The sequence below is a fragment of the Cladophialophora carrionii genome (genome assembly GCF_000365165.1).
Source record: "Cladophialophora carrionii CBS 160.54 unplaced genomic scaffold supercont1.8, whole genome shotgun sequence".
NCBI lineage: Eukaryota > Fungi > Ascomycota > Eurotiomycetes > Chaetothyriales > Herpotrichiellaceae > Cladophialophora > Cladophialophora carrionii.
This window is the reverse complement of record NW_008481833.1, coordinates 1,047,795-1,057,443: the sequence shown is the minus strand read 5'-3', so window position 1 is coordinate 1,057,443 and position 9,649 is coordinate 1,047,795. Positions and strand designations below refer to the sequence as shown.

Here is a 9,649-nt window from a genome sequence, read left to right as displayed (position 1 = left end):
AGTAAGGCGGAGCCTCCAAGTTCTGAAATCTGTTTTCATTGTACTCTTGTCGCTCGCTATCGTCCCACCTCCTCATCGAGTTCTGCTTTACGAGTGAAAGATGGAGTGACGCGCCTCGTATGTAGAAGCTCTTGAAGCTCTTTTTGGTTCCCACGATGGTGTTACAATGGTACAAACCTGACGACCACCGAGGAGGCATACTGGTCATCACAAATACCCGCTCCGACCAACCCATCATGCTTACTCTGTTACTTTGCTTGCCACGTTTTGCACCAAGTGCCGTTTGACAAACACCAATTTTTCCTCCTCCCCGCGATACCGCCAGCGACAAACTAAGCAAAAGCATCTTCCCGGTCCGCCCAGATATCCTCCAGCTCATTAAAACTGCTAAAGTGAACCGGCCGATGCAAATCATCATAGAACCTCTTCGGCGTGTCGATCTTCACATAGACAGGTCTCTTCTCTACAGTCGAGAACTGTGCGCCCATAAAACTATAATTCCACACGTCCGTCTCGGGTACCAGGAAGTAGCCGCGGATCTTGTCCGAGAGCAGCAGTTGTGTTTTGACGCCAAATGAAGTAGAGAATCCAGAGGGATTGTCGGATTGAGTGTCCTTGTTTTGGGCGCCCCAGGTGTAACCCTGTGGAGTGAGAGACCACGAACTGAGGGACACGGAGCCGGGTGTGAAGTTGACGGTCAAGGTGATTGTCTTTTTGTCCCATGTCGAATGCTGAGCCATCAGACGAGAGTGCATGGTCACATCAGAGGCCGGCATGTAAGATGTCTCATTTCCTGACGCCGTGTGGATTATGCCCAAAGGTTCCATGTTCTTCAGATATTCGTGCTGAGGAAGTTGCTGTGGTAGTTGTACTTCACGTGTAGAGCCGACTTGAGGCACCAGCACGATTGTGCGAATCTCTTTGACTTGGTCGTTGTCCGGCGGAGACGAGCCGTAGAGGTACCCAGCCACTTGAACACGTAAATCGGCGATGGTGATGAATTTCTTGAGGATGTTTTTGGGCAGGATGTAAGTGAACGATTCCTCGGCCTCCTGAACATCGTCACCGGAAATGTAAATGTTGTTCGCACGAGTTCGGAGATTCGAGGTGGCAATGGCTCGAGTTCGCCATTCGGTCTTCGACGCAAAGGATTGCTGCTCGTATTGAGACGTGGTGGTAACAATGATCTCTTCACCTCGGACGTTCTGCGTCTTGGTGGTCACAGCAGTCAACTGTTGCTGTTCCAATTGCTGCTTCTCGATCTCGGCAGCTTGTTGTCGTTGCATGGATGGCGCCGAAATCTCCATACCTAAGATGATATCACGCACTTCGCTGCTGGTCAGAGACTGGACATTGACATTGTTCTTCTTGCCGTAGTCGTTGAGGATCAGATCTCTCAGCTGAACTTCTACCTTGATCCAGTCTTCATCCGACAGCGTGGGCCAGATATGATGTGCCTGAGTAATGACGGTCTTGTCAGGTCGCAGAAGCAGCTTCGTTTTATCCGTGTTGACGTGCAGTGCGCGCAGGATCAGGATCAACCTTGAGAAGGCCGTGTACGAGGAAATCGTTTTCAGCCACTCGTCATATAAGTTGAAGAGCACCATCTGTGGCTCCTTGGCTTGTAGGATCATGTCGGCCAACTTCTCGACCTTCATTGCAGCCTGGAAGGGCAACTGGAGTTCGGAAGCGCGGATGGAAATGTTGGGGAAATCCAGCAGGTGAACCTCCAGCGGATCGAGGAGACCTTTCCGTGTCACAATCAGCTGCTTGGGCTGTTCTTCGACCGGCAGGGATCTGATGAGCGCTGCTACTTCCTCGGCAGTCTTCCACTTGGCCAGCTGTCCAAGACGCTTTTGACCAGCCCAGACGCTGGTGTGAATGATCTTCAAGAACAGCTGGCCAGTTTTCGGGTTAAATATAAAAATTGCACCCTGCGAGGATTTGTTAGCTTGAATACTAGCGCTTCATAAAAACCACATCCTTGACAACTAAACACTCTCTCAGCGGAAGGGGCGACTTACGTTGATCGGTTTCGTTGTCAGATTCCCCTCGAAAGTCTTGTGGATAGTCACCTACAGACATGTTAGTACGCATATTGGTGGACTAGAGCTCTGGGAGAGCAGCCTGGAAGTGCATCAACCAAGAGACTGTTCGACTCACCCTGTATACATTGGTATCGTCAATAAACAACTGGGTCTGGTTGCTGAACAACTCCGAATAGTTCTGAGAATTCAGGAACTCTTGTGTACTCTCAGAAGCATAGAGCTGAAGACCTTTCCTGATGCGTTCGCGCAGCACATAGAGAGCAGGGTTGGCCTTCATGATCTTTGCCATGGCCTGCTGTATCAGAGCCTTCAGACCAGGGAAGTATTGCCCATAGGCGGAATAGAGGTTGTATGCCAAATCAATGCCGATCATCAACCCCGTCGCCGAGGGATAAATACTCATGCTGTCGGTCGTGTAATCGAGGTACTTGGCTCGGACGTATCGTTCGATGTCGTGGGAGTCGTAGTCACCGTAGCGCAGCTGGACGTCGACCCAGAACTTGTTCGTGGTGTTTGCTTCAATCTGATCCTTGGTGTCGAACAGCAGAGATGGTCGTGTGACGTTCCACTTATGACTGGCAAACAGCAGGATATCCGCGCAAGAGCTGTTCATCTTGTATGACTTCCGGGGATGAATGGTCTCTTTTTGGACAGTCTCTATACCCAGCTGTTCGAGTTCTTGATCGAAGACCTGGCACAGATCCATGACGACGCTCTCGTGAATTTTCTGCCACAAATGGGCTCTGAAAATCTGGATCAAAGAAATCTTCAAGGTTGGAATCTTGCCATGCAAGAAAATACCAGTCAAATCGAGCTGGACCTGGAAACCAACGTAGACATTTGCACCTGCGGGTGTCCATTAGCACTTGTCCATCGAGATTGATAGGCAACCGTCGACTTCAAACCGAGACAATGTTGAGGGAAGGACAGTACTTACGGTTGATTGTTGGCGACCACCACAGAGTGAACCGTCGATTCGGAATCTGATTGAGACCAGAGCGCTGCGCGTTGGTAAGCTTCTTGAACTTCATCGATTCTGAGCAGATGGTTAGCTTGTCATTCCACAGATGCTGGGTACCTTTGAAGCAATGATATCTTACCTTCGAAGCCACTGGCGCGCTCCCAGAAGAGACCTTCCCATGAAGGGAACGCCGTAGCTTTGAACAAGGTATGCTCCAGGATGGTCTCGACGCCGCCCAGCGCCTGGATGACATCCGTCCTATACGCATTCAAGTTCCACAATTTCCCATCATGCCGCTGACTCGTCCACCAGAAGGGGTTGCTCTTCATCAGCTGATATTGTTTGAACTCGGTGCGAGCACGAAACCCCTTGTCGAAGGACAAGGTGCTTCTGTCTTTCTGGAAGAGCGTGTTAATTCGGGGCAGACCTCTGTCCCAGCTATCCTCGAGATCTTCGAGCGTCAGACGGCGGTTTTGCTGATTTGCTTCCATTCGCTTCTGGGAGTACTCCGTCCATACTCGCTGTGAGTCGATGAACTCGGCTTCCCAGGGAATGATGTACCGGAAGATATTGGGGATCAAGGTCTCCTCATCATGAGACATACCCGATCGATAATGCGTGACGCCGGTATCGGTCTGCTTGAACCATCGCTTGTCGCTTGTCGGAATCAGGATGTGAGAACCGGAGATCATGCCTAAGCCGCCCAGTTCCTTTGGTGTATAGAATACAGCAGGCGGGAAGCGGGAAGGCATCTTCGAGTTCAGGCCAATTTTGACTCGAGTCTGGATCTTCGTCTCACACTTGACAATCGTGTCCAACAGGTTGACGGTGGAAACAGCAGCTTCTCTGTAGTATGTGAAAAGAGCGATCAAGGTAGTGTTCCACTTGTTTGCAATCTTCGTGAAAGTAGTACTTCCAGACGACATAAGAATCTGTCTGATGCGATTGTTGAACTTTTGAATGTCTTCCTCGGTCACTTGCAAGAATGCGAAGGCGGTCCTTTCCTTGGTCTCATTGTTTGCAAGAGCCCAGACGCTGTCCTTGACCGGGTACTCGTCGTTCTGGTTACGCAATTTCGGCAAGATCCTGACTTCGAAACCGCACATGGAGAACAGCAGATTTGGATTGTCACGCGAATAGACACTCGCAAAGGTATCGTCCCATTCAATCGTGGTGATGGAACGAGGCAGTCTGTTCTTCAGGTCCCAGAACACGGCACGACCGAGATTGACGTCGTGTCTCATCAGCCTCATCCTGGAATCTCGAGGCCAGCACTTTTTGTTCCTGTATCCAATCACGTTTTCGAAATTGGGATCCGGCTGCTCGGTTAAGAAGCGCTGGATGAGATCCTTCGACTCTTCCGCACTGAACCTGAAGAAGACCCAAATTTTGTCGATGTATCTGGTGTACAGTCGAATGGGGTGTCTGGTCTCAGTCTCTCGATCACGAAATTGCAAGAAGTCATTCGGGCTCTGAGGCGGTCCAGCAAGCTCAGAAGCTCGCTGCAAGCCAAGTAGAAGCAAGTCGATAACCAGGCCGTAGTATTGGAAGACAAAGCCAGAGAATTGTAAACCCCTGATCATACCATAGCTGTTCGTGTGGTTCATGTCCTTGTAATTGAGCTGAACATTGTTCTTGGAAGTGATGTAATCCGCCAGATTGTGGTCCATGATGAGTCGAAGCAGTCGGTTGAGCAAAGTCAAATCGATCTTCTCATAGACTTTGGACAGCTGAGTTTCGAGCATCACATTGCACTCTCCATCAGCCGTCTCCCACACATTGGTCAAGTTGTTGATACCTTGTGCCCATTTGTAAACCAGAAGAGGAGGAACTTCTGAGTCTGAAGGCTTGACCCAAGACGGGAAAAGGTGTCGCGTATCCGCTTGATACCAGAGATATTGATCAAGGTACGCATCTGTGATCTTCTCGATGGGCTCAATGTCGTAGACTGGATTGATGGAGTTGTAGTTATCATTCATGTCAATGCCGACCTCTTTGAACGCTCTTTGAGTGAGCAAGAAGCGCTTGATTCTGGCGAGCGTTGTTCCTGGAGAATCATAGGCTTGTTCAATCAAGGCAAGCTCTTCTCGCTGACTCTGGTTTAATCTTCCCTTGACAGAATAAGCCTCCCTGAGTCGCTCCAGAGCCAAGATAAGAATCTTCGTATCATGCTTGTACGAGACGCTGGGGAAAGGAATAGGGGAGAATTTCCGGGATTCGAGCCAGTGAACGGTGGTTGTGTAAATGGCAACAGCTTCTTCAGAAGACACGTATGGACCGTCTTTCATGTAATTGTGCTGTCTTTCTTGTTCAGCCTTCAACCACAATCTTGTCAATCGGCCAAGATTCTTCTTTGCCACGGTCTTGTCGACAGTCGCACCCCGCCTGATCCGCTCTCGGTTGTAATGAGCAACGGAGATCCACCAATCGGCCTTGCTCTTGACATACCGCAAGATGATGTTCTCGATCGGCGCAGGTAGACCAGGCACTTTCCATGGGATATTGCTCTTCCAGCATCGCCAAGCTTCAGAGAGATGTTGGAGTACAGTGTTGACCTTGTTCTGTCTGATACCTTCGGGCATCATGTCCATCAAATCCGCCATGACAGAGGCACGAAGCTCGAGGTCGAAATGCGATTCAACTCGCTGTTTGGTGACGGTCTTCGCAACGCCCTTGCTGTGCCGGCCTTCGAACTGTCTAGAGAGCAGGTTGCCAAGCCATCTCTCCAGCAGGGGAATGATTCCTCGCATGAAGAAAAGCCAGACTCTCCAGGCTGGTGCCCAAAAGCCACAACCAGGCCCTTTACCCACAGGACCAGAATTGAACCGGTAGTAGATCAAGTGTTTCAGGTCTTTGCAAGAGCGGATCTGATGCATGAGCTTGTACTTGTAGCGGTACATACCCGTAAGCTGGCCAACATGGTTGAAAGCATACAGAATACCATCAGCCAGCTGGAAGGCATCGATGTTGCCAAGTCTATACTGAACTTGGGCGTCGACAATGAGCTTTGTCAACCTCAAGATCTCACGCATCAAGTGGAAAGCGTTGCCGAATCTTGACTTCTTGCGTTCCTTTGTGGTCAAAGTCTTGACTGGTTTGAGATTGAAGTTGTAGTCGAGATGTAGATAGGTCAAGTTCTTGCGATGGATGAGGAGATTCAACATGTTGAAGCCTTGCCGGCAGACCTGTAGGCCGGCTTCAACCCAGTCGATGGTGGTCTGCTGGAAGAATTTGGTGGATTTCAATGTCTTAAGGAGATCTTGCTTGTTATGCGCCTTAGGTTTCTTGCGATGTAGTTCATTCAAAACATAGCTCTTCAACAACTTTTGATATGAGACGCGAACCTTGACAGGCTGGCCAGGAGGGCAGTGCTCAAGATACCACTGCTTGACGAGTGGCACATCTTGGGCCCGAACCATTTTTCCGGATCTCCGGTCGAAGGGGAAGGGAGCCCACCAGAGAGCAATAGCGGAAGCGGTCTCACTTGTGTACAGCTCCTCATCGGCCATGAATGGTTCGACGTTCCCTGGAAGCTCAAATTCGTCGTCCTCATTATTGCCGGCGCCAAAAATCTCGTCTTCATGGCTGACTGTGATGTTCTTTGGCGCGACTGAGCGTGATGAAATGGGATTGATGGCAGGATCAAAATAAAAGGCCGGCAAGTTCGGATCCTCTGCCCTGACGGACACAATCTGAGGGTGCGAATACCACGAAAGCTTGACGCTGCGCGGCAGGGAATTGTACAGATAGGGGAACGCAACTCGGTACTCGGTCCGAATAGGAGCACGGAAGATGATTCTGTCGATGGCGTTGAACTCGCCAAAGTCTTCGTCATTAGGGTCGATGTCCTTGTACAGCGGTTCGAAGCGAGGCCCGCCCGGAATGGCGACATTGAGGGCTTTTGCGGTGAAGAAACTCTCGCGATCGAACATGTGGAAGTAGTTCTTGTCCACCACATCGCTCAGCAACTGATGCGACAATCTGTACAGCGTCGCCATTTGCGGCAACGATAAATTCCACGTCTTGTAACTTGGCCCGTTGACGTGTGGTGTGTCCAGCAGAGGTCGGTGATCGTAAAACCACTCGTAGATGGGGCCATCCTCGTTCTCGTCCAGTTCCATCTGTATCGGTTCCAGAGGTTCCACGTCTTCGATGTTCTCCGACCAGGACAGGGGTGGCTCTTCGTCGTCGAAAGGAGGGAACCGCATGCGCTTGAAATGTCGTCTGTCGCTCTTCTCCCGCCTCATAGACACCCACATAGTCGCCCACTGCGCATGGAAGACGGGCTCGATAACCCGCGGCGTCTCGTTGACGAGCGTGAGGCATCCGTTAACATGGTACAGCACTTTCACCTCTCGGGCGCTCTCCCACGGCATCGGCATATTCTCCAGCAACTTGAAGACGGCATGCGGCATGTACTTCAACGCGCCCAGGTAACTTCTCTTGTCGCTGCTGAACTTCTTCTGGCTGACGTCCCCAATATCCCGGACGATTTTGCGCAGATGCTCCGGGGGCATGTCTGCCTTTTGCGTCTCGACGAAGCCACCCTTGCGTTTTTCGCCATATCGATTGCGCTGTGTCCGAAGCCACTCTTTCTTCTTCTGCGCGAACTTGGCGACCCGAGGATCGACTGGTGGCCGATAGCCCGGCGGCGGAGGTGCCATGCCAGGAGGAGGGGCCATACCGGGAGGGGGAGGAGGTGCACCAGCGCCCCATCCTGGGGGAGGCGGAGGCGGAACCGAGGCCATGATTTCGCGTGGAGGAGGTTGGCAGTCACTGCTTTAATAGAGAGGATGAACTCGATGTTCTTGCTCGAGGTCGTGATTGGATTGCAGGTCGCTTACCATTTATGAGGCGCGGCTTGCCCTCTGCTTCGGCCAAGAGAGCAAGCTATGTCAATTGCAGCGCGTCAACTGCTCTTCCACCTCGCGATATTCCTGGTGGGAAGGAGAAGGCGTTGCGGCGAGGTTGACAGTCGGCGCGGTTGATGCCTTGGTTGTAACTTTTCATCGATGCAGGATCAAGTTGCCCGCCAAAGCGGGTCAACTCAAGCTAATCCATATTTGGAATAGTCACAAACTCTTGGCACACAACTGCGATCGGAGCCACGATCGCGGCAATTTTCACGAGCGACTTCAAAGTCTCGACAACGACAATAATATCGCTCCCTCTATCCTTCCATTGCTAGATCAACACCGTCGCAATGGCAGGCGTCAGACTCCAATACCGTCGCCGAAACCCGTATGTTTGCCCATGCCCCAAGTTGGACACCGGTCGAGGATGGCTAACGAGAACCCGCACTACACAGTTACAACACCAGCTCCAACAATGTCCGGGTGATCAAGACTCCCGGCGGCAAACTCAGACTCCTACATATCAAGAAGCGAGGCACAGCCCCCAAATGCGGCGATTGCGGTGTGAAACTCCCAGGTGTAAGTCGCATTCTATGGAAAAGAACAATTTCCCGACACAGATGCTGTGCCCGGCTGGCTGGACTATTCCTGACGATGATGCCACAGATTCCCGCCCTCCGACCGAGAGCATACGCCACGACCAGCAGGCCCCAGAAGACCGTGCAACGCGCATACGGTGGTTCAAGATGCGGCAACTGCGTGCGGGACCGGATCGTCCGTGCTTTCTTGATTGAGGAGCAGAAGATTGTGAAGAAGGTGCTCAAGGAGACTGAGGATAAGAAGAGAGGAAAGAAATGATCGGTCGATCGACAGCAAAGGTTCTGGTTGTTTGTGATTCAACGAGGTTTGCAATCGAGGACTGTATCCCGACCAATGGTCAGGCATGGCAAGGGCAGGCATTGGGCATTGCTTTCCAACTCCTGAGAGGGACGGCTGGAGAATCAACCTCAATGCGCTGGCCTATGGAACTCTCCTAGATGCCCAAAACTCCTCACGGCGAAAAAAGGTACGATGTGTCGAAGGTGATGCCAGGGCGATCTGGCTGGTTCATCCAACAAAGTTATCACGAATGAAACAGAAATCGACCGTCTCGGCCGAGCAGATTTCAGCAGATTTCAAGGTACTATCTGTCAGTGTTATTTCAGGTATCGTGATATTGGTGTTCTCCCGCGACCCAGTCGCGGTTGCGTTCATCCTAACCTGGTCAATCGAGTATGTGCTCGTCGTGACACAGATGAACCGATGTGCAAGCTTCGCCGTCCATCCTCGTGTGTCGCCCCGTGTAGTGATCTTAGTCTTACCATGATTGTTCCTCTGGCATCGTCATCCACTTCATTTACCTTGTGTCTTGAGCGTCGGTCCTGCTACCCTTTACCTCTTACCGGGCGACCTGGTTCTGCCCCTGACTTGCGGCGGCGGATGGTCCAGGCAGTCACTCGGGTGTTCGGCTCTCAAGGGGACTGGAGTACAGACTCGGCACCCGAGAAGCAGCTGAATTATCATTGACACGTGTTTGACAGGTCGTCCTATCCTGGCGATGCCGGGGGGGCGATGGCTCTCCTCGGTCATCGTGTACTGCCATGACGATGGACGGGCCACAGAAGATGGATCGTGGCACAACATCACCCTTGGAGCTGTCATAGTCGCCACAGACGTCGAGCGCTGGGCGAGCGCGACCGACCAAAAAGCGCATTGTCCTCGCCTGCAGCGGTGTTTCTGTTGGCTAA

The 9,649-nt window shown here is 51.6% G+C and overlaps 2 protein-coding genes across 2 annotated transcripts; one reads left to right on the top strand and one right to left on the bottom strand.

Moving 5' to 3' along the window:
• Window positions 1–332: 332 nt before the first annotated feature.
• Window positions 333–7,757, bottom strand: G647_09039 (pre-mRNA-processing-splicing factor 8; the record flags this gene model as incomplete). The annotated part of the gene is made up of 5 exons (XM_008733344.1): window positions 333–1,934; window positions 2,025–2,075; window positions 2,164–2,894; window positions 2,986–3,084; window positions 3,149–7,757. The coding sequence occupies 5 exons, from the start codon at window positions 7,755–7,757 to the stop codon at window positions 333–335; spliced, it is 7,092 nt and encodes a 2,363-aa protein (XP_008731566.1).
• A 455-nt stretch (window positions 7,758–8,212) lies between these two features.
• Window positions 8,213–8,720, top strand: G647_09038 (uncharacterized protein; the record flags this gene model as incomplete). Its single annotated transcript, XM_008733343.1, has 3 exons — window positions 8,213–8,250; window positions 8,318–8,441; window positions 8,529–8,720. The coding sequence occupies 3 exons, from the start codon at window positions 8,213–8,215 to the stop codon at window positions 8,718–8,720; spliced, it is 354 nt and encodes a 117-aa protein (XP_008731565.1).
• Between the last annotated feature and the right edge of the window lie 929 nt (window positions 8,721–9,649).